The sequence below is a fragment of the Durio zibethinus genome, chromosome 5 (assembly GCF_047325235.1).
Source record: "Durio zibethinus cultivar Kanyao isolate XHJ-2024 chromosome 5, ASM4732523v1, whole genome shotgun sequence".
Classification (NCBI taxonomy): Eukaryota; Viridiplantae; Streptophyta; class Magnoliopsida; order Malvales; family Malvaceae; genus Durio; species Durio zibethinus.
The window spans coordinates 1,485,618-1,509,257 of record NC_143166.1 but is presented as its reverse complement, the minus strand read 5'-3'; the positions used below and the strand labels follow the sequence as shown (position 1 = coordinate 1,509,257).

Here is a 23,640-nt window from a genome sequence, read left to right as displayed (position 1 = left end):
TGTACCTATATACTTATGTATGTTCTGAATCATATCAACTTTCCAACAGGCACTTATTTCATAAAGCCTCCTTCAATTGATCAACCTGAGTTTGAACCATAGAAGCTGTAACACAATATAAGCCAAAAAACAGGGCAAACAGACAATGGAGGAGGATACAATATTAAACAAATTTAACAAAACATACATAATTTAAACAAGTATCTCATATTAGAGAACATTAAATAAAATCAAAAGCAACAAAAGTGGAAAATAACAGTGAAAGGTAAACTATGGTTGGATCAACTGATCCATTTCTTCATCTGGTTTTGGTTTTACTGAAAATGATCGTTTAGCATTGTAAAAGGGCTAAACTGGTTGATCCAATCCTCTTGTGAGAAAAGCCACAAGAACCCAGTTCTGGAAAGTACCATAAACATTGAATTGTGCTCCATGCAGGCTCCAAGATTCCTCATCAATGTTTCTGCAAAAACCAATTAGGCTTTTTTTTGTGTGAGGAAGGTGAAAGGGTAATAAAAAAATAATAAATTCCTAAAGAAGAAATCATTGCAAGCCCTCACCTCTCCTTTTACCTCAGCTTCAGCAGTAGGCTTAACATCGTCACCTTTTACACCGTCTTCACCTGCATTGGTTCATGTAATGTCTAAGACAGGACAACTGGGAGAAGAACTAAAACTCTGTCTATGATGTGATAGGAAGCCAGAAATAATGAAGGGTTAATGTCTTGATAGAATGCGATCTTTTAACTTTAAAAATCTTCAATATAGTTCATAAACTATAAAATTTTTAACTCGTGTGGTACTCACCTGGCTAGCTCCAAATAATAACACATTATTGACAAATAGGTTTACAAGTATCATATTAGTTAACAAGTTCATAATTCAGATAGCATGTTAGAAATTTTTAAAGTTTAGAGGCCGCTCAAAACATTAACCCAATAATGAACAATAAACACTTGTCCTGTGTCATTGCTACTATGTACCCTGTCTTTCTGGTCTTGAAAACTAGTCAGCAAGGTGAAGTTCCTCAATAACTAGACAATGTAGTAAAACCAAGTGATTTACTTCAAAATTATACAATACCTCCATCTTCAGGCAAATCAGAAGTCCACAGGGTAAGGTTGTCTCTCAGAAGCTGCATAATTAGGGTGCTATCCTTGTATGACTCCTCACTCAATGTATCCAACTCCGCAATGGCTTCATCAAAGGCTTGCTTAGCCAAATGACAGGCCCTGCAAGTTTCAAATAAGAAAACATGATATGAAAATGGTCAAGCAATTCGAATATGGAAAACCATTTTGATATATATATGGAGTCCATACCTCTCGGGAGAATTCATTATCTCATAATAAAAGACAGAGAAGTTAAGGGCAAGGCCAAGACGAATTGGGTGGGTTGAAGAAAGATCTGTGTTTGCAGTGGCAGAAGCAGCCTGATAGATGAAAATAGCAACAGAAAAAGAAGGGAAGTCAGCTGAGTCCGCAGCAGAAGTGAAGAGCACTACAATCAAATAGTATGATCTATGATGATCTTTATTTGAGAAAGAGTAACATACCTCATAACCTTTCAATGACTGCTCAGCAGCCTCTTTCCTCTCCTGATCTGTCTTGAACTCAGCAACATACCGATAGTAATCACCTTTCCTGAATCCAATTAAAAAAACCATTAAATTTCCTCAATCAAAAGTATAACTTGGAAATTGATAAGCAAAAGCAAATTCAGATACATGCTGAGATCAATAAAATCTCATGCCCTTACTATCCTCCTTTTATACATGCCTATGACAAATCAAATCAAATCAAGATTAGATTTTGCTACCTGACCAGAAGGATAGGTGTTCCTTGAACCCCAAGGGAAGTGTGTGCACACAAATCACAATCTTACCCAAACTGATTTACTTAGTGATGCCAACGGATCTATTCGAAGCGAATTTTTGTTCGATTGGATTCCAACATGATTTTATTAAATAAATATTTGATCCCATTTAATATTAAAATATTATTTTTTTATATTCGACCCAACTCATATATATTTAAATTCGTAATTAACTTTATTTTAAATTAATTTAATAATTTTAATTTAATATAATATTTATAAAATATTTTTTTAATATAAATTATATCTTAATTATATATAAATATGATATTTTTATTAAGTTAATATCTTAAATTAAAATATTATATAATAATTTTATTAATATAATATATATAAATATAAAATTAAATAAATAATAAAAAAATATTTTTTATAAATATACCGACTCCAATTAATTTAAAACCTGACCACAATTTTTTTTTCAAAAATATCAATATGGCTTAACTCAAAATCTAATTTTTAAAAATAAAAAATCGATTTTATAAAATCAAATCAAATCAAAATTCGACGAATTCAAATATAATTATCATCCTTAAATTTATTCGGTTCGGATTATATCTGGACCTAATACAACACTAGTTAATTGGAAAGGGAAAAAAAACTCACATCTTGTAGTAAAAAACAGTGGCTTCACTGGAGGTAGAAGAAGGGATGAGATGCTTGTCGATGATGCCCAAAATGTCAGTGCAAATCTTGGAAAGCTCTTCCTCTACCTTTTGATGGTAACCTTTGATCAGCTTAACATTATCTTTATTTCCTCTCGATTCCTCCTTTTGCTCGATCGAAGAGATGATCCGCCAAGAAGCTCTTCGTGCACCAATCACATTCTTGTAACCCACGGAAAGAAGGTTCCTTTCTTCCACAGTCAGCTCGCAATCAAGTTTCGCCACTTGTTTCATGCTCTCCACCATTTCTGTTTCACCAATCAAATTCAAACATGCATTTAAAATGCGATCACGGCTATATTTTTTATTGCGTCGTATTTATCATTATTACGGAAGATAATAACAATCATAATTATGCAATCGTGAATTTTTTTTAAATTTTCATAATTTATTAAAAAATAAAGTAAAAAAATAATTTAATATAATAATATTTATTTATGATATTTAATTTTATATTTATAAGTTAAAATTATTTTTCATATATTTTGTAATTCAAAATCAATATATTATAAAATTTATAAATATATTAAAAATATATAAATAACGATCTTAGCGTTATATTATGATCATAATTTTTCATTATATCACTATTTATGAACATAAAACGATACTATCATTAAATAGCAATTATTATATCGCATCGCAGATGCTGAGATTCTTAAACGAAAGAAATTTGAAACCAATGGAATTAGTGTTTTTGATTACCTTCGTAACGTTCAGCTTGTTCGGCGAGTTTGGCCAAGTAAACAAGAGTCTCTCTCCCGTTTTCTATATTAGACATCGTCGATATAGAGATTGAAAGAAAGGGAAAAAAAAAAAAAAAAAACAGAGTGATTCAAAGGAAGAGAAAGAAGAAAGGAACAATGAAAAAAAGAAAAGAAAATGAGGAATGGGAGAGGAAGTGTTAAAGAGGATTGTTTTATATAAAGGAGAGAAAAAGAAGGAGCAATGTTTGGAGGAGACTTTGAAAGACGGAGCGCGCTATTCGTTATTTCTTTGTCATTTCCTTTCACTTAGATTTGTTCAAATCCCTTTCTGTGGGATGGGCTTTTTTGGAATTTAATAATGCTTCCTTTTTTTTTTTTTTTGACACCTTTTACTTAATTTCTACAAATTTAGTCAAACTATTAATTTTTTTCTAGTTATTGTTTAATAATCTTTGGTTAAATTCATCAATATTTGATTTATATTCTATTCTAGTGATAAATTTTTTTTATTATTATTTAAGTTTAAATTTATTCAAAATTATAAGACAATTATTTATTATAAATTTGTTAAATTTAATATAAATATATCTATTTAACTAAATTCAAATAATTATTTAAATTTAAATTTATTAAAAAATTATAAAAAAATAATTTATCATAAATTCATTAATTCTAACCTCACTAAATTTACTTAAACCAATTTAATATATATATATATATATATATATTAATCCTTTTACCATAAAAAAAAATTCCTTGACTAAAAGGGTTCAAATTCATGAACAAAATGTTATTTCTATTTAACGTGGAGTCAAGATACATAGTTTTTATCATTTATATATATTTATTTGATGATTCATATATCTGTATTATATAAAATTTTAAAATTTATATATTTATATTATATTTTATATAAAAATTATATATTATAATTTATATTAACATAAAAATATAAAATATAATTTTTTGACCACATTAAATTTATTTTTGATCATATTAAAATATAAAATATATTTTTTAATTACATTAAATTTATATATAATTATTATTAAAATTTTAAATAATATCACTCTCAATTTTTTTTTATTATATTTATGTCCTGTCACGGATAATGTTTAGGTCGCCGGAAGTAGATGCGGAGCAGGTCCGAGGATGAAATACATTTCCAGCCCTGAGAACTGAAAAATGCACCTCCATTTATAATTTGCTTTCTCCTTTTGCTTTTGGATGGAACTGAAACCTGGTTTCTCTAACTGAAAATGTTGACAAGAAGATTACAATCCCTGCTTAAACCCTTGTCCAATCCCCATCTCCGTCTCATGGCCACCGAGTCAACTCACCCCCAGCTTAGCAAGTCCCAAAACCCTCCTAGCCGCATAACCCCAATCGACCAATCCGTTCTCCTCAGAGTCTGCACCATCCTGTACCAACAGCAGAACTCACCTGACTCACGCCTCCACTCTTCCCTCTCTTCTTCCGCTTCCTCTATCAACCCTGAATTCTTCCTTCAAGTTTGCAACACTTTCCCTTACTTATGGCGCCCCATCTATCGTTTCTTCCTCTACACCCAAAAACTCCCTCACTTCATTCACAACTCCCTCACTTTCAACAAAATGTTGGATGTCTTTGGGAAATCCAGAAACATTGACGTTTTCTGGGAAACTTGTCAAGAAATGGGAAAACTTGGTTTGGTTAATGATAAGACTTTTAGGATAGCTTTAAGGACTCTAGCTTCAGCTAGGGAGTTGAAGAAATGTGTGGAGTTTTTTCATTTGATGAATGGGTTTGGGCTTGGATACAAGTTGGAGACTTTAAATAAGGTAGTGGACAGTTTATGTAAAGATAAGCTTGTGGAAGAGGCAAAGTTTGTGACTTTCAAGTTGAAAGAGTGGGTTAAGCCAAATGGGGTTACTTATAAATGGTTGATATGGGGATTTTGTGATGTGGGTGATTTGATTGAGGCTTCAAAGATTTGGAATTTGATGGTGGATGAAGGGTTTGAGCCTGATGTTGAGGTTGTGGAGACAATGATGGAGTCACTTTTGAGGACTAACAAGTATGATGAGGCAATGAAGGTTTTCCAAATGATGAGAGCTAAGAGAATGGATGATTTGGGGCTTTCAAGTTACAGGCTTGTTATCAAGTGGATGTGTAACAGAGGCAAGATTGAGCAAGCCAATGGGGTGTTCGAGGAAATGTGCCAAAGAGGGATCCAAGCAGATAATTTGACCTTGGCTTCGATTATTTATGGGCTTATAGCAAGAGGGAGGATCAGAGAGGCCTATAGGATTGCGGAAGGGATTGAGAAGCCGGATATCAGTGTTTACCATGGACTAATAAAGGGGCTTTTAAGGCTGAGGAAGGCAAGTGAGGCAACACAAGTGTTTAGAGAGATGATAAAGAGAGAGTGTGAGCCTATAATGCACACCTATATAATGTTGTTACAAGGTCATTTGGGGAAGAGAGGGAGGAAAGGACATGACCCATTGGTGAATTTCGATACAATTTTTGTTGGAGGTTTGATCAAGGCTGGGAAGAGGCTAGAGGCCACAAAATATGTGGAGAGAACGATGAAAGGAGGAATGGAGGTGCCTAGATTTGATTACAATAAATTCTTGCACTATTACTCAAATGAGGAAGGTGTAGTTATGTTTGAGGAGGTGGGCAAGAAATTAAGGGAAGTGGGGTTGTTTGATTTGGCTGATATATTGGAGAGATATGGACAGAAAATGGCCACTAGAGATAGGAGAAGAGACAGAGTGCAATAGAGTCATGCGAACCTTCTTCAAAAAGAAAAAGGTGCGCTGCAACTAATACTATGCTTTTCAAGTTTTCCGAGACGACTTTCCTTTTCTCCGAGGCAAGCTTCATTCATGGGGTTCTGATATTTCTTTCCATGCTTTGGCTAGCCTTTGAATACCACTCAGTGATGCAAGGACTGTAAATGGAGAGCTGAAACAATTTGTGGTCCGATTTTGATCTGACCAAAATGTTAAACAAAACAAGTGTAAAGTACACATAAACCTCAAAAATCCATTGGAGAGAAAGAGACCTTGGTTGATCTATTTGTAATTATCACATTTCGTGGCCATCGCACAGCAATGATGGTTCAATACAAGGTGGAATTCAATGTCAAATAATAAAGAAATAAGCAAACTCAAAATTAAGACCAAGGAAAAAATGGATGAATAAATTGCTACAAATACCTTGACAGAAAAAAAAAATGAAAATGAAAAAGAATTGCAGTACTTTTGCAGCAAACCTCTTTTCTAATCTACAGCCCTCCAGCATGCGCCTTGTTCAGTCATTAATATCAAACCTGTTGAGACTCTAGAGCATATCTCACATTGTGATGCTGCCTATAGTTCATCCTCTGCCCAAAAAACAACACCATCAGTTCTAAGACATAATACCACCTTATTATCTTTTGACAAATACATGTGAGATGAGGCTTCTGTAATTGCCAACACCTAGGTTTTATAGGAAGTCTTAATTATCTTTGTATGTAGTATTTACAACCATTGGACCAGCCATTAGCTCTTCAGCTTGGTCCATGATACCATAGAAAACTTGAGCAGATTCGATTGCCTCCGTGAAAATAAATAAATAAAGAATGGATTCCCTTTCCCTCTAGTGTTCGTAGCATTAAAATCTGGCTAGCTTTTTATTTGCTGAGGAAGCAAAGGACAGCTCTAAGAACCAAAGGCAACTCAGTTCCAATGTCATGAGATATCAACTAATTTAAGGCTCAGCACTATGTGTAACATTTAATTTTGACCATGCATGCATGCGATAGTCACAGAAGGTATTTTGGTAGATTATTAGAGGATTACCAGATCAAAAAAAAGTTTTACACTTCCACAGTCTCGAGACCTTCTGGTGCTAGATCAATCATTTTCTCGCAAATGGTTTCTGACAGACAAGTAGCCGCTTATCACTACCATTCTGAAGGTCAATCACCCTTGCATCCCATCGTATCTGTGTAGCATGTGAACGCGCCAACTCTATAGCTTCCAATTTATCAGAGAGCACAACCCAACCCTGAAAATCAGTTGTTCACATAAGTAATAACTATTTCAGAAACTATTCATTAATACAACATATTCTAGGGCACATCAAATGCAATGGCATTGTAGGGCATTGATTAAAAAATATCAATATATTTTTGTACAGGGGCTTGTTGAGGAGGATTATGATGTTGAGTATAATATAAAAACATAAGCAAAACCAAGAAAATGGTAGTTTTTCCTTCAAACAATCTAACAAAGAGTCGAGAGGTGTCAGAGGTAATTCCAGAATAAAAACGGAATGAAAAAAAAGGACCCTGCATTGAGTTTCAAGCACAATCCCAGAAAAAGTGAAAATACCTCAGGACGCAGAATTCGATCCATCTCTACAAATAAGTCCATCAAACTGCACCTCTCTGAAGTGAGATGTGAGAGGAGCCCATTTGCATGAAGCATGTCATATGTTCGAGGATATGTTGGGAAGGGTTCACACCTGAACACCACCATATATATCAGCTAAAAAAAAAATTTCTTTCAGCATTCAATAGAATGACACATAGATGCATGTCAGAAATAACTAATCTTGAAAAACAAAAAAAAGGAATTTTTGAATATTAAACTGGCACTCAAAGAGAGAAAAACTGTACATACAGACTTCAAATGTAAATTTTATTAGCAGTCTACTAGAGTTAACCATGTTTTACTTGCCACCATGATTTGAGCAAATAAGTCAAATATAGTTCAACTGAAGATTCTTTATATACAGAAAATCATAGGAAACAGTAGTATTCAATTTTAAGAATGAATCCAAACTGAAATAAACTATTTTAACAGAATTTTTATGATCGACAAACTTTAATATTATTTTTTTCCGGGAACAAAATGAGCAAGTTCACTCCTAAAAACTTGTGAAGATATCTATAACTAAAACAAAGGTGTTAAATTTTAAACTCCAAACCAGCTCATAACTATCAACTCAAACTAATTACTTTCATGAAGTTGTAAAAATCTAACCAGTTGTGCAAAACGCCGGGAAAACCTTGGTCTAGAATGAGAGGAAGCGTATTGCGTGCCCAAACAGGCACAACATTCATCACCCACGCTGATTTCTTTTCCTCCAGGAATGCAGCATTTAAACCCCCATAATGAGCGTTCATGTCCATCACATTGAGTACCATGTTAAATGGAGGCAATGGATCTTCATCACCTGGCCTCTTGGGATGGTCAGAGAAAATTAATGGTGTAAGCAAAGACCAATAATTTTTTAAAGCTAATTTCCAAACTTGCAAGTCTTCAAAGAAATCTTCTGAACTGACTCCTGAAAGGATTAATTTACATCAATATGCTAGACAAAGACAGCCATCTACTGCACAAACTGTGGATTGCATGTCGCAACACAACAGCAAAATGAAAATGCAGCTGCAGGGAGAAAAAAAATGGGTTGGAACAATACTTTCCATGAACTTCAAGCTCCGCAGAGCTCAAATATGAGCTAGAGGACCTGTTCTGAATAGGAATCCAGCGTTTGCTGGAAGTTCCAGTAATACATGGCATCAAGGCATGATAATAGGGAGCATCATCACCTTCTCTGCAAAGGGGTACATCATTCTGCTTGCTATATTCAAGAAAAGAAATTTAGAAAGACATTAGCACAGGTATAACTGTTAAAAGTTAAGAGAACAAATATAACTAATTCAAAGTAAAAGGTAAGACAACCTAAAAACAGTTTTACTGAATTAAAAGCCTGTTCCCTAATGCAATTCAATAAAGAGTTATTCAGAGATGAGTGAAAATTATCAGTGTATGCTCACCGAAAAGAATAGCAATGTGTATCAGCAGTTTTCTGCCAGATGAAGGTTTCATCCTGCTGAGCAATAAGACTCCAACAAATTTTTTGAGTGAATTGTTCCAGTGGTGTTAACATGTTTATTTTCTTTGTACCTGTTGCACTTCCACTTGGCTTACTTGCGGGTGAGGTTAAAACAAAATAACCTCCAGGCTTGAGTAACCGATCTACTTCTATAAGAAACATCCCCTCTGTTTTACAAAGTCATAGTTAGAAAGCAAAGCATAAGTAATTTTACAAAGGCAGCTACACTTGCCTATTATTGATTATAGATAGGTACATGCACAATACATTAAGATCATACATACATCTAACAGTAAGACTTTAGACAATTCAGGCCACGTGCATTATACCTTTTCTTTTCCTTTGATATTGTCCTTTTCATCAAAGTTTGGAGGAGGAAGTTTCAGCACTCAAATACATTTCATGGCTAGCAGTATTATTAATCTTAAAGCACTGTTAACAGTGCACTACACTGTAATTTAGTGCATCCGTACAAAGCACTGCACTTTCAACAAAACAACTCTATAATGAAACAGGACATGGAGATTACCAATAAATTACAGAAAGCAAGCTTACTATTAAACTCTGAAAGTACCTTTCTTGTCCCAAACAATACCGCACTGAGCACAATGAACCATGTCAAATGACAATGATGGATATGGCAGCTGTCTTGATATGAAATTTCCAATCATTGCTGGAAGACCTCTCTCAAGTGCTAATTGAACTTGGCTTCTGGTTGCCTCATATGCAGCAATACAAAGAGCCATCAACTTTAGCGAAACTAAATGAGCTCCAAAACTTCCAAATCCACAACCAATATCAAGTACAGTGCGAACCTGTAACCAAAGTAGGAGTATTTAATACCATATAGTGCTGATTGTTTTAGTTCCCCTTGAAGAACAGACAGTATCTTTCTCATATTTGTAGGTATAACAAGCTAAAATATTTTACTCCAAAACTACCAAACTCTCAACGCTCATGGTACCCCAAAAGGTTAAAATTATAAGACATTATCATAAAACAAAATACAGACTTACACCGGCTTGAAAAAATTCAGAGTCACTTCCCAGTCCCATCATCTCTGCAATCTGGCGAGAATAATCTTTGACACCATCAAAGACTAAGCCATATTCAGAGTGAAAAGCAAGTTGATTCTCTTCTAGCAACATCATTCTAGACAGTTTTTAAAAGATTATGTAGGTAACTTAGAAAACTGTTATTGATCACATAACCAACAGAGAAAAAAGAATATATAAGCTGCTACAAAGAACATACACTAGCAAATTCTAAAAGGTAAAGTTCGTAACAAAAGGAGATAAGCCTGATACTTTCTCTACCTACAGAGCATCCAGATGCATTTAATAAATACCTCTTTGTCTTGCTTCCAGAAGAAAGGAATTGATCTTTGGTTATCTTGACATTTCCACTCCATATGACATCTCTTCCAGCAGGCCAACGGAGTGGAATCTTAAAATCCTTCGGAGGGCCAATTAAACACCACTTTCCTTGTCTTGACACTTCACAATGTCGATCAAACTCCTCTCCATCTTTAAACCCTAATAACAAATTTGCTGTGACATTGTAACAAGGAACATAATTTTCTCTTTCTTTGCCACAAAAGCCAAGTTCCCTTTGGCGACTAGCTCCAAAAGAGAGAGTTCTCAGCTCAAAATAATCAACTGCCGCTTGTTCCTTTAGCCTTCTATAGTTTGTATAAATCTCAGGTACCAGAGTGAAAGTTACAGAGTCAAAGGAATTAGAAGATGACGATCCAAAGACCGCAATTAACACAAGCACACTGACAAAGCACAATAACAGCCAACTGATTGGTGGTCTAGGGCCGAAAATGATAGATAGTTTATTGAGGCTGGGGCTTCTCATGTCCAAAGCTTTAAAGAATTGAAGTATGGAAAACCACTAAATAACCAATCCCTTTAGCTTAACATATAAGCTTCTACATATGTTACCATGAATCCGGATTAGTCCAACAAGCATTGAAACCACCTGCTCTACACTCCTCCCCGCACTGTTCTTTCCCCAACCATCACAAGCAACAGATAAACAAACAGTAAAAAATCCAAGATCACTATAAATCCACCATAACCAGTAGTAGAGAAAAACCACGAAAATCAATATGAATTTTATTCGACCCAAAATTGAACTCCTAATCCAAACCAAACCGAAATTTACCGCAGTATCTTTTACCGGCATCCAAACAGAGCCGATCGAAACTCTACTTTGAGCAATGCCAATGCCTGAGTCTCCAGCAAGTGATCAATCACATCAAGCTGCAAATGATCCACCAAAATCAGTATCAAAAAGAAGGAAACTTTGATTCTTTAACGGTCAGTTTGGTAGATGAAATGATGATTGAATCTAACAACAGTTTTCTTAAAACAGAAATTTTCTTAAAATGCAAGGCTTTCCGTTTATAGAATCTCGTTAAAAGAAAGTCAGATCCCAAAGAGGATAGCATAAAAGATCAAGATCATCGAAGAAGCATAAACAAAAAAAGAACAGAAGCCCGAAATTGACAAATGGAGAGAGAGACAGCGCGAAAGAGAAGTGATTTTGATGTGAGAAAAAAAAAAGCATTTTTAAAATTTTTTTATGGTTAATATAATAATCAGATCTAAAGGCTCTCACTGTTAGAAATGATTTTAATTAATTATGATTCATTTAATATGAAAATAATTTTAATAATGGAAATTATAATAATATTATAATTGTTACATTTTATGCGTATTTATATTGAATATATGATGATGTAGTTACTGATTGGCCCGTCGTGTCGTGATCTTCATTTTGTGGGGCCACGTGGAATTAATTATTATATTTGGCCGTCAAAAATAAATAAAATAAAAATTATTTTCACTTTTCACTTATTAAAAAAATGAGTGCCAAAGAGGCCACTAATTATGTAATGTATCCAATTATTTTGGTCTTAAAGCTATTATGTCCACTTGTCTGCTTAATTTAGCCCTTAATTCAACAGTTATCCTTTATTATTACTAGCAAAGATGTTGGTTTTTAGTCTAGTCTTGATTACATGTGTGACTTTAGATATATTAAATCTTTGGAATTTATAAATGAGGAGATAGAAATAATGATATTTACATGTAAACTATATAAAATTTATGTTAAAAGTGTTTTTAGGTTCAACAAGCATTTTGTTCTTTTTTTTTTTTTCATTAGAAATTATCAATAAATAATTAAGGGTATTTTCAGATTTTTGAGCTAATTTGACGATACAAATCGATATGAGATTTTAAAACGATGTCAATTTGGTTATCTCATCAATTTGTCCAACAAGATTCTCTCAATATTGACTTATCATTTTTCAAGTGGATAGTTAACATTTAGTTCAACTTGATCTATCAAGTCACTTCTGATTATAGGATTGACCTTGAACAGTCTAAATTGTTTAAAATCTCTCACCTTCTAGTTATAAATAAGATCATTCAGATAATATTTAGATTATCTTATACTTTTTTACTCTTTATATTTTTCTTCTTATTTATCTCTTTAGTTGATTTTTAATTTAAGCGTCAGAATATAAATGTTAGAAAATATCTCCAATATTTATTCTTAAGTGCTTTCTTTTTCTTTCCTGTAATTTTAAGGTTTTACCCCAATAATTTAACTCAGCACGTACATTTTAAAAACAAAGGTGCAATGTTTTATATTCAAACTTTGAAATTTTTCAAACTTTCTCGTTAATAAAAGAGTACCTTTATGTTAGATTTTGGCCATGGTGATGTTTATTTTTATGGTGAATAATTGTTTAATTACTATATGGCTAAAATATTAAAAAAGCTTTGAATTATTTTTTTAAATAAATTTTTAAAATTTTATTATATTTAAATAAATTTTTATGTTTTGATTTATAATCAAATAAATTCTTATTTCAAATGAAAGAATGATTCATGTTAAGAACTTATTTAGGTACAAATTAAAAATTTAAGGACTTATTTGAATAAAAATTAAAGATTAAAAATTTATTTGATTACAAAAGAAAGATTAAAAATTTATTTGAATGCAATAAAAATGTAAACACTTATCTAAGTAAAATTATAAAATTTAAGAGTTTTTTTTATTATTTTAACCTTATTATAATAAGGAGTAGTAATTTTTACTGTAATTTGATTGAAAAAACCAAAAGCAATAAAATAAAAGGGTTAAAAGATTAAAAGTTACCTTTCAACTTGTTATGCAATTTGGAGGATTGATTTGGTTCAATCCAATGGTTTAGCTTTGCTAGATATCCAATGTACCAGTAGCAGAAAATGAGCTGTGACCACTGTTATGCCCAAATATTAAGGTTAGGTTTGGATTCTATCGTAATTTTGATATGATATAAATGAATTTGTCACATTATAAATTAAATTCAAATGTCAATTTTAATAAAATTTATTTAATATAATTTTTATTAATTTTTTAACGCTTATCAAAATTCCAGGACACTATCAGATCACTCAAGATCTCATTTTCTCCCAGCAAGTTAGTGTGTAGAAAGCAGGGACAACTCAGTTTTCCAGAGACTTTCAACGTTGGCTCATTTGGTAATGCTGCAATCACTTCTCCCTTGTCCTGTTGTACCAAGAAAATCTCAGTTTTCAGGAGCTGGTTTCAATGATCCCTGCTAAAAGTTTGCTGTTCCAAAAACCCGGTAGTGCATCTTGTTGGGCTAAAAACCCAACTTCACTCATTAATGCCGGAACTGTCAGTAAAAAGCATATAAAAGGACCCGAGATGATGAGGATGATAAGAGTTTGATGACACTTTTGATCACTTAAAAGGACGATAGAGCTCAAAATTCCAACAGAATTCCATGTAGGTTCCATTGTCATCAGGTGTGGCAAAAGCTTTCCCTCCACCGTACCCTGGGGAGAGAGAACCATCTGTTCATTACTGCAATAATTGGTATTTGTTCAGCAATCAGCACCATGGGGGAATGGCAGAGCACCTGATTTATCAAACCGACAAAATCTGCAACTCATCCAGAACCCCTGCAATTATGTGCACTACATTATTACTGATTAGACAGTACCTGAACTTTCCTTGAAACAGTTGACATCAAGCACATCAACAGATCCTATAAAAGTAAACCTTGGCTTGTCGATGCTTGGTAAACCATGGCCAATAGGCATACCAGTAAGAGTTCCTCCAATTGCCTGGATAATGGGACCCAAAACCTAAACCGGCCCAACATTATGAAAGGTATAAATCATTAAATGGAAAGAAAACAAATCTAAACCCTAAGACCCAGGAAGCTGAACATTTTGGCAGACAAGCCATGGCCATGGGCAAGGTACTCTTGTTCCATGAACTTATTTTGTCTAAATATTGGGGTCCTTCTAGGACAATGCTGTCTTATTGTTGCTTCACATGTATTTTGGAAATTTTTGTACAAATTAAAGGGCATGTTATATTCATGGTGTCAGGTCCTTTCAAAACCTTAATGTCTTAGACTGTTTTATATTTGAAGTTAACCTCTTCTGATGAAGATGACTTTCCTCACACGTTTTTTTTTTTCGGGTGGAATTGTGTTATTTACAATGGAAGCATAGCCAATGTACATGACTGATTTCTATTCCTTGGAATCAAACTTACAAACAAGGGGCATCTGCGTTCATGTTAGGCTCCAAATCAGTTTCAAGGCCAGTCAGCTCTTCAACTCTTCATTTTCACATATATTTTGAATTATTTTGAATTACAAATGTACAAAATATTATTTTTTTAAAAGCGATTATGTTAATTAATTGAATCATGAATTCTATATATATTATATTTGATTCGAGCAATGTACATGAAAATAAGATCAACCCTTAAACCACTCAATCTTTATAATTCAATTAAAATGATACAAAACTGCAGATGGAGCTGTCTTTTGAATCACATCAATGGCATGAAAGTGGTCCATAAGATTGGAACCAACTTTAAACAAGGCAATTTCTCTGACAAATTCTCTTGTTTAATGTTTAACAAATCAACTTTTAGTGTCTTGCACGTCTGGCATTGAAACAGCTTCCAAATACTCTGAATATTCCAACATTTGTATTTAAAAATTTCATAATAATATAGGTCCAACTCAACCATCATAGTTCACAAATAATTCACTTCATTTCCTTCCATTTGGACTCACTAACTGCCATTTAATATTTTTTTATATTAAAATTATTAAAATTAAGAGTTTGACGTTTCAACAATAAATAAAAAAATTATTGATCTTTTAATTTTTTATTGAAGATTAATAAATCCATTTATTTACTTATAAAATATAATTTGGCTCATAAATTATGGGTTTTTTTAAAAATCTAAATTCATACTATAATTCTTGCATTTTATGAGCCATGCAATCCAATAAAAAATATAAAAAATACAAATTTGATCGTACTCTAATATTTAATTTAGTTATTGTGGATGTGTCATCTTCTTAAAAAATTAAATAAAAAAAAACTTAATCACAGCTTTACATCAACAACAATAACGCTGGCTTAACCTTTTTGCTTTTCTTGAAAAAAAAAAACTTTAACATACTTTGAACAATTAATTAATAAAATTGTCGGTAATTAAGTGTGCGATTTTGATGGGTTAAGGGAAAAGGAAAACGTGTAAGAATATTATTAATAAAAAAAAAAGTACTATGGACCGTGGACGCACCCAAGTGGTTGGATCTTGAAGGTAATTTAGCCGGGTATAAAATCAGTGGAAAGGTCCTGGATCTCCTCATTCTTCTTCTTCACCCAGATTTTCTCTTTTCTTCATTTTTATCCTTTCTTTGATCCAATAGCTCAAGACCCAGATAGGTAATTTGATCTCCACTAGGTTCATTTGTTCTGGGTTTTGGTTTTCCCTATCAAACTCTTTTTTTTTTTTTTTTCTGTTGGTTTATGTTATGGCTTACTTCATTTGTTTTTTGATTTCTGGTATTTGGGTTTTGTTATTTGGCAGATCTGTTGCTGTTTCCATTGTTTTTTTTTTTTGTTAGATCTCATTCTTAAATTTGTTTACCGAAATTCTTGTTTCCTGTTAAAAGGAATTGGTTGATTGACTGCATTTTTTATTAGCCTGTTTATATTTTGGATCTTTAGTCATTGGATCTGACTTTTCTCACCATTTAATTACTATTTGTCTTGTATTTTTTCTTGGAATTATGATTTAAAAACCCAACTTTTTTCTGAAAGAAATTCATTTTTGTTTACTTGAGAGATTGATCTCAGCTAAGTAATGTGCTTACATGCTTCAAACATTGGAATGAGATGTATTTCGGGTTTTTTTTTTTTTTCCTTAAATTGAGTGGTTTGTGTTGTAGGATATCGAAAATGGTGAAGATCTGTTGCATTGGAGCTGGATATGTCGGTGGGCCAACCATGGCTGTCATTGCACTGAAATGCCCAGAAATTGAAGTGGCTGTTGTGGATATTTCTGTGTCAAGAATTAATGCCTGGAATAGCGATGCACTCCCCATTTACGAGCCGGGTCTTGATGATGTGGTGAAGCAGTGCAGAGGAAATAACCTTTACTTTAGCACTGATGTGGAGAAGCATGTTTCTGAGGCTGATATAGTGTTTGTTTCAGTGAACACCCCAACCAAAACTCAAGGTCTTGGAGCTGGGAAAGCCGCTGATCTGACCTACTGGGAGAGTGCTGCTCGTATGATTGCTGATGTATCGAAATCTAACAAGATTGTGGTTGAGAAGTCAACAGTCCCTGTTAAAACAGCTGAGGCAATAGAGAAAATTTTGACCCACAATAGCAAAGGCATCGACTTTCAGATTCTCTCCAATCCTGAATTCCTTGCTGAGGGAACTGCAATTCAGGACCTGTTCAATCCTGACCGTGTTCTTATTGGAGGCAGGGAGACCCCAGAAGGCAAAAGGGCAATTGAAGCATTGAGGGATGTTTATGCCCACTGGGTTCCTGTGGACCGGATCATATGCACCAACCTCTGGTCAGCTGAGCTGTCGAAGCTTGCTGCCAATGCCTTCTTGGCACAGAGAATCTCTTCTGTTAATGCTATGTCAGCATTGTGTGAGGCAACTGGTGCTGATGTGAGCCAAGTGTCTCATGCTGTTGGGAAGGATACAAGAATAGGACCCAAATTCTTGAATGCTAGTGTGGGTTTTGGTGGATCTTGTTTCCAAAAGGATATTCTGAACTTGGTCTATATCTGTGAGTGCAATGGCCTCCCTGAGGTAGCAAATTACTGGAAACAAGTCATTAAAGTGAATGACTACCAGAAAACTCGTTTTGTGAACCGGATTGTTTCCTCAATGTTTAACACAGTTTCAGGGAAGAAGATTGCCATTCTTGGATTTGCTTTCAAGAAGGACACTGGTGACACTAGGGAGACCCCAGCAATCGATGTGTGCAAAGGGCTGTTAGGTGACAAGGCTAGACTGAGCATATACGACCCTCAAGTCAACGAAGAGCAGATTCAGAGGGATCTTTCAATGAAGAAGTTCGATTGGGACCATCCAGTTCATCTTCAGCCAATGAGCCCTGCTTCTATCAAGCAAGTTAATGTTGTTTGGGATGCCTATGCGGCAACAAAGGATGCTCATGGGATTTGCATACTGACAGAGTGGGATGAGTTTAAAACTCTTGATTACCAAAGGATTTATGATAACATGCAGAAGCCTGCATTTGTCTATGATGGTCGGAACATTGTGGATGTAGCTAAGCTGAGGGAAATTGGGTTTATTGTCTACTCCATTGGCAAGCCATTGGATCCATGGCTTAAGGACATGCCTGCTGTGGCATAGAGCATACCCTGGAGCAACATGTACGGTCGTTGGGCTAGAACTGATCATTGAGAGAGCGATGACTCGATTACATATATTTTTTCCCAATTACATTTTGTTTCTTCTAGTTTTAGTATTCTGTTATTTCTACATATATGGGGTTACATGAAACAGTAGTGTTTGGATCTGTCTTTAACCGGTAGAGTATCTGATTTGTTCTTGGCTTAATGTAATAAAACCTTTACCAGAGAATTTTACACCAGTTATCTTGTGCATGATACTTGTATATTCAGAGATTTCCTGAAACTGAAAGTGAATTTTTTAATGATGTTGTATGGAGATGTTACATTATTCTTGGTCATGAGGCCTCGATGAGCTATTAACAGAGGTTTTCTTAATTTCTATAGATTTTTTTAACATTTGAAGTGCTAAATTATGCTATAATCCTAGTCTTCCTCCTTCCCCCGACCAAGTTTAAAAGCCAAAATCTAAATTGAGGTTGTTTCCCTAATCTCTTGTGTTCCCCAAAATTGGATGGAATAAGGGGAAGCTGAAGGACTTTCTGTTCAGGGGTGAAAAAAAAATTTGAAAATCATTTTGAAATTGTAGTGTTCGGTTGGAATCGATTTTTTTTTTATTTAGTTCAAATCAATATTAAATATTGAATGTAAATATTAAATTTGGATTGAAATGTGAAAAGTATAAAAAATTGAATCGAATTTAATTATATATTTTTATTAATTTTTATATTTTTTAAAATTTTTATAAAATAAAATTAATTATTTTATACGTAAATATATTAAAATTATATTAAAATAATATATAAAAATAAAAAAATTTTAAATTTAAAAACTAATCAACTAAAATGATAAAATTCAATTCAAATTATATCGATTTCAAAAATATATCAATTTAAATTCTAATCGAATTTTAAAAATTTATAATACTATACATTATTCATAAAAATTAAATCAAATTCGGTCCAATCTAAATTATTATAACCTTTAATTTTTGTTGATAAGTGTATATTAAGATCGATGTCAATACTCGATAGAATCCTAATGTTTTTAGGCACAGGCCATTATACACCAAAATTGGTTGAGATGAAATGGAAACTACATTATTGGTTTAAGACATGGACAGCTAATATTCTTGTTCTTTGATTTAGCTTTTCAATTGGTTAATAATAGGTACATTTTTTATTTCATATATTTTTATTTTTATATAAAAAATATCATAATCTAAGATTAAAAAAATTAATTGTAAATGTTAAAATTTAAATTCAAAATTTATTTATTACTATATTTTAAAATTAATTACATAAAACAATTGACTTAAATTATAAATTTGGTTTTATTTATCATCTTAAATTCGAAAACTCTAAATAAAATACTAAACTTTAACCGAAAATCCTCGTGATTAAAAAATCCTTTCAATAATTAATATATTTTTAAATTTAAGTACCATTATCTGAGGACTTTTAGGTAATTTCAATGAGAACCGGACCGGTTTAGCATAAAATAAATGGAGTGAAAAACGCAAAAAGCTAAAATTAACCCAATCCGGTTTCCGTATTGGACCGCCTCGTATACAAAAAGCACCCGAACCGTGTCCTCTCTTTCCCTTATCGCATGTTTACCCCTCTTTCTCGATCCCCAACTTAGCCCGAAAATCGATCTCCGATTTTCTCCTAATTTCTTCCTCTAATCTGTAAATCACGTACATATCTTGTCGATTCTCGTTCTTCTCTTTCGATCGATCTATCTTTCTATCGCAGCCGTTGGTTTTTCGCTTTTCTAGGGTTAGGGTTCTTCGATCTCCTCGATTGTGTCCTTTTTGCTGCTCGACGTCTATGGGTTTAGTTTTCACTTCGATTTATGTTGATTTCCCTCTTTGATTTGGTCTAATTTTGTCCGATTGTTCTCGATTCGGTTTCCGTTCTGGGTTTGGATTTGTTCGGTCCTGTTAGTTTCGTTTCTCTGTAAATTCTTAGAGGGTTTCGTTGTTTAACGTTGCGGCGTTATTGTTTGGAGGAGTTTTATGCCGTAATTTTGTCGTTTCCTCGGCCAATTGGGAATTTAGGGTTAGGGTTTTCTTGTAAATTTAGGGCTTCTGCTGGTAGTCAAATTTAGGGAAACCGCCTGTTTCCATAGGGAAATCAATTTTAGTGCGTAATTAACTGCTACCCTTGTCTCAATTTAGGCTTCTTGGGCTTTTAATTGATCCCTGATTTTTTCAGTTCCATTTCAAGTAGCTTAAAGTCAATTCAACACAATTTAGAGGTAATTGATTTTACGTAATTTAAGTTTTTTTTTTTCATTTTTAAGTGGTTAATATATTAATTCTTGCTTTTATCGTTCATAATTGACTATGTTTATTTTAGTTTGTGCTTATTTTTTCAAGTGCTCTTTTTTGTCCGCTATTGCATGTACTTTTTGTCTTACTATGTGTCACTGTGCATTGCCTAGTAAGCCCTGTGATTGACTTGCATATTTATTTATTTTACCTTGTCTTCATAATTAATTGTTCGTCCCACAGGTTGTAAATGGGATTTAAGCGGCCTTTTCATGATGAGGAGCTGCAGGAACTTCCTTTCAAGAATCCAAGGCAGTTTGACTATAGCAACAAGCTGACCCTTTTTGTTGATACAATTCATTGTAGCAATACTCCTCAGAAGCCTCATATTTCAGGTAATGTCTTCTGTGACTGTTCTGCTTGTTTTCATGTGAATGATTCATATTCTGCTGCATGGTTTTAACATTGATGTGATCTTCCTCTGTGTAATGCAATAGAGGTTGAGAGTGGATTTGGTAAATACCAAAGCAATGAAGCATTTGAAAGGGGTGCTCTTAATAATGATGCAAATTTGGTTGACAAGGATTTTGAGACTAGTGCTCCCTTGTCTTTGGTCACTAGCACTTCTAGTGAGGAAGATACAGGTAATGGGGCAGCAGCTATTTCGCATGTTTCTTCAGAATATTTTGACTTTGATTTCCCAAGAACAGCATTTGCTTCTGTTGAGGATGCCTATTCTTTACTCTTGGATCGGTCTCCTCGAAGACAAGTTCCTCTTGGGCCAAATCATCAAGCCAATGTTCCATCATGGGGTAGCCACATAAAGAAGGACAAGTTTGCTCAGAATGATGCATCAGACACCACTGATAATGACAATGAAGAGATTCTGATGGGAACATGTGTCATTCCAATGCCTGACTCAGATTTGTCTGCAAACAACAGTGGCAAAGTTGGTGCCAGCAGAGCTGACTGTAGCTGCCTGGATAGGGGATCTTTTAGATGTGTGCGACAGCATGTGACGGAAGCACGAGAAAAACTACGAAAATCCCTTGGGCATGAAAAATTTGTGAAGCTGGGGTTTTATGACATGGGCGATGATGTAGCATATAAATGGAGTGAAGAAGATGAAGATATCTTTAATGAGGTTGTTTATAGTAATCCTGCATCATTAGGTAAGAAGTTTTGGAAGCACTTGTCAGTGGTGTTCCCATCACGTTCCAAGAGGGAGCTTGTCAGCTATTATTTCAATGTCTTTATCCATCAGAGACGAGCTGTTCAGAACAGATCCAGTATTCTGGACATTGACAGCGACGATGATGAGTGGCATGGAAGTCAACAGGCTTATGAAGTTCAAGCTTCAGAGGAAGATGACAATTCTGCTATTGAGTCTTTTGCTGATCAGGAAGATCTGTTAAATCATGAAGGGCAGTGTCTTGAAGATGATGATGATGACGATGACAATGATGATGATGATGATGATGATGATGATGATGAGAGTGGCGACTCTGATGGTGATAGTGGTGTTGGAGATTATAGCAATGCTGCAACAAGAGAGAATTATGGTGTAAATCTTTTGGTAAAAGGACATGTTGCTAAGTCATTTGATGAGAGCAGGTTTGATCCTGCTTTTCAACAAACAAACAAGATTTCGGGAATAGGGGAGGATTTCAATGTACAGGATGACTCATGCATGTCTTTTGAGTTTCAGCCAAATATGGTTGACTCGCATGCAAAGGCCAATTTGCATGTTAGTGGGGGGAAGACCGACCTTAACAAGTGTTTGCAAGGTAAACTAGATGGGTCTAGTGAGCTGGTGAACCATGTGTATTTATTGGATACCTGTGATGCGAAAATCTGGGATGCTAGGTATCCTTCAGCTTCAACAAAAGGCATCGATCTCCAGCCGACGTGCAACATTATTGAAGAGATTTTTGGACAAGACAGTTGGGACAGCAAGACGAGAAATGAATAAGCATCAGATGGTAGCTCTTGAGAAGTCCCGAATTTTATCCTGAGAGGAGGCTGAAATTTTGGTTTTAAAATTTTTTTCTTACTTTTTTCCCTGTAAATTCATTTACTAAATGTATTTTGCTTCAGCAGTGCTCTTAATGGGATCTTTCTGCTTTTGTAAATGGCACAGCAGCACAGCACTCTACACTCTGTGGTGTCGAAAGCTGCGGGTAGTCTTTTCTTGGACTATTTAGCTCAAATTTGTTAGAATTTTCTGTGAATAAAGTAACTTCGATTGAATGACATTGACTTGTACAAAAATACTGGTGATAGCTTATATAAATATAAATGGCTCTTGTATAGATGAATTCATTACCAAACAATATACCAATGAGAGGCTTTCTTTTTTTGTATTATTTCTTTCATCTTAATTTTTTTTAATAAGAGAAAATTAAGTTTGAAGATGGTTCATGTATTATGGTGATTTTTGGCTTTATTGTGTTAGTATCGGGGATTGTGTTTCTAGGACTGATGAAAGGCATTATGCTGGTTCTAACTTGGCCCTGCTTCTTGTTAAAACGTTCTGGCTGGTTAGACTGTAACCTCAAAGCTGCTGATTGTGCTGGTTCTAACCTGGCCTTGCTTCTTGTTAAAGCATTCCTCATTCTGACAGGTTAAGACTGTAACCTCAAAGCTGCCAACGGATAAGTTAAACCTAAAAGGAGGTTCCAAGCTCTAGTTTTGGTGACAGCTGAGTTTGGGAAGTAAGCGAGAGGGAGAAAGAAACCCTCCCCATTAAGAATAAACCTGATTAGTTCTGGTTTTCAACCGTGTTAGCATTGCGTGCAAAATGGGATGGGTATCGCGTCAACTAATAAGCCTGTCAAGTTAGTAGTAGGAAACCAACAAAATTAGACATTTTGCCAAGTCTTTTGAGAATCATCTATCAGCAGGCCAGTTATATTCATAGTCATACCTTTCAAACTGACTTCACTTTGTTGGCCTCATTATCGGTGGAATCGTCTTCTTATATCCAAAGTCAATCTAATCCGAAGGAAATCGACGACTTGGTAAAACAAAACAAGAAAAGGCTACTCTCTCCCTCTCTACCTTTAAATAACTTCAAAGGGTTGAAGGAGATTCTTACATACGATATTTTCATAATCAACTTTTACATTAGTTATGAATCCGGAGTTTAGTTCAAAAAATTTATATAATTATCTGTAAGAGATAATATTCAATAAATTTGAATTGAAATTCTAACACTTACTATTGATCTTTCATGCAAAGAAAGACTTTGGCACTAGTTTCCACCTGGTGGAATTTATGGGGCAATAAATGTTGGTCCAAGGCAAGCTTCTTGATGAACAAATTAAGTCCTCCGACCTCAGTGCATGCATAAAAAAATGAACCTAGTAAAAGAAGCTACATTGCACGACAGACATGGGGGCAGAGAATACTAAATAAAGAAAAGATGAAATGGACTGCAGCATCACATTCACATTGGAGATCAATACAAGAGTGATCTTGAATGGGATCAAAGAAA

General features: G+C 34.1%; 4 protein-coding genes and 1 pseudogene across 5 annotated transcripts; 3 read left to right on the top strand and 2 right to left on the bottom strand.

The window, feature by feature from the left end:
* Nucleotides 1-146: 146 nt before the first annotated feature.
* Nucleotides 147-3,490, bottom strand: LOC111281463 (14-3-3-like protein GF14 iota). Its single transcript, XM_022869210.2, has 7 exons — nucleotides 3,245-3,490; nucleotides 2,481-2,787; nucleotides 1,555-1,642; nucleotides 1,322-1,431; nucleotides 1,083-1,231; nucleotides 561-622; nucleotides 147-463 (listed from the first exon to the last, which is right to left on the bottom strand). Exons 1-7 carry the CDS (start codon nucleotides 3,318-3,320, stop codon nucleotides 455-457), a joined length of 801 nt encoding a protein of 266 aa, XP_022724945.2. The 5' UTR covers nucleotides 3,321-3,490; the 3' UTR covers nucleotides 147-454.
* An 849-nt stretch (nucleotides 3,491-4,339) lies between these two features.
* Nucleotides 4,340-6,311, top strand: LOC111281462 (Pentatricopeptide repeat (PPR) superfamily protein). Its single transcript, XM_022869208.2, has one exon. It carries the CDS (start codon nucleotides 4,506-4,508, stop codon nucleotides 6,012-6,014), a length of 1,509 nt encoding a protein of 502 aa, XP_022724943.1. The 5' UTR covers nucleotides 4,340-4,505; the 3' UTR covers nucleotides 6,015-6,311.
* LOC111281461 (putative methyltransferase PMT5) lies at nucleotides 6,283-11,681 on the bottom strand (annotated as a pseudogene). The gene is made up of 9 exons (XR_016342057.1): nucleotides 10,472-11,681; nucleotides 10,140-10,275; nucleotides 9,698-9,938; nucleotides 9,065-9,290; nucleotides 8,702-8,868; nucleotides 8,268-8,571; nucleotides 7,614-7,746; nucleotides 7,080-7,287; nucleotides 6,283-6,619 (listed from the first exon to the last, which is right to left on the bottom strand). The product of XR_016342057.1 is annotated as a putative methyltransferase PMT5 (transcript).
* A 4,023-nt stretch (nucleotides 11,682-15,704) lies between these two features.
* LOC111282451 (UDP-glucose 6-dehydrogenase 1-like) lies at nucleotides 15,705-18,111 on the top strand. The gene is made up of 2 exons (XM_089760517.1): nucleotides 15,705-15,911; nucleotides 16,418-18,111. Exon 2 carries the CDS (start codon nucleotides 16,428-16,430, stop codon nucleotides 17,868-17,870), a length of 1,443 nt encoding a protein of 480 aa, XP_089616643.1. The 5' UTR covers nucleotides 15,705-15,911; nucleotides 16,418-16,427; the 3' UTR covers nucleotides 17,871-18,111.
* A 1,292-nt stretch (nucleotides 18,112-19,403) lies between these two features.
* On the top strand, nucleotides 19,404-22,456 carry LOC111282306 (uncharacterized). Its single transcript, XM_022870334.2, has 3 exons — nucleotides 19,404-20,131; nucleotides 20,388-20,539; nucleotides 20,642-22,456. The coding sequence occupies exons 2-3, from the start codon at nucleotides 20,395-20,397 to the stop codon at nucleotides 22,114-22,116; spliced, it is 1,620 nt and encodes a 539-aa protein (XP_022726069.2). The 5' UTR covers nucleotides 19,404-20,131; nucleotides 20,388-20,394; the 3' UTR covers nucleotides 22,117-22,456.
* The last annotated feature ends 1,184 nt before the right edge of the window (nucleotides 22,457-23,640 follow it).

What these genes read in the sequence shown, in the direction of transcription:
- LOC111281463 (XM_022869210.2), bottom strand. Translation starts at nt 3,320, where the DNA reads ATGTCTAATATAGAAAACGGGAGAGAGACTCTTGTTTACTTGGCCAAA. An exon ending in ACTGTTTTTTACTACAAGAT is followed by an intron (nt 1,643 to 2,480) that starts GTGAGTTTTTTT and finishes AATTGGATTCAG; the next exon opens with GAAAGGTGATTACTATCGGT. An exon ending in ATAATGAATTCTCCCGAGAG is followed by an intron (nt 1,232 to 1,321) that starts GTATGGACTCCA and finishes TGAAACTTGCAG; the next exon opens with GGCCTGTCATTTGGCTAAGC.
- LOC111281462 (XM_022869208.2), top strand. Translation starts at nt 4,506, where the DNA reads ATGTTGACAAGAAGATTACAATCCCTGCTTAAACCCTTGTCCAATCCC.
- LOC111282451 (XM_089760517.1), top strand. Translation starts at nt 16,428, where the DNA reads ATGGTGAAGATCTGTTGCATTGGAGCTGGATATGTCGGTGGGCCAACC.
- LOC111282306 (XM_022870334.2), top strand. Translation starts at nt 20,395, where the DNA reads ATGGGATTTAAGCGGCCTTTTCATGATGAGGAGCTGCAGGAACTTCCT. An exon ending in TCAGAAGCCTCATATTTCAG is followed by an intron (nt 20,540 to 20,641) that starts GTAATGTCTTCT and finishes GTAATGCAATAG; the next exon opens with AGGTTGAGAGTGGATTTGGT.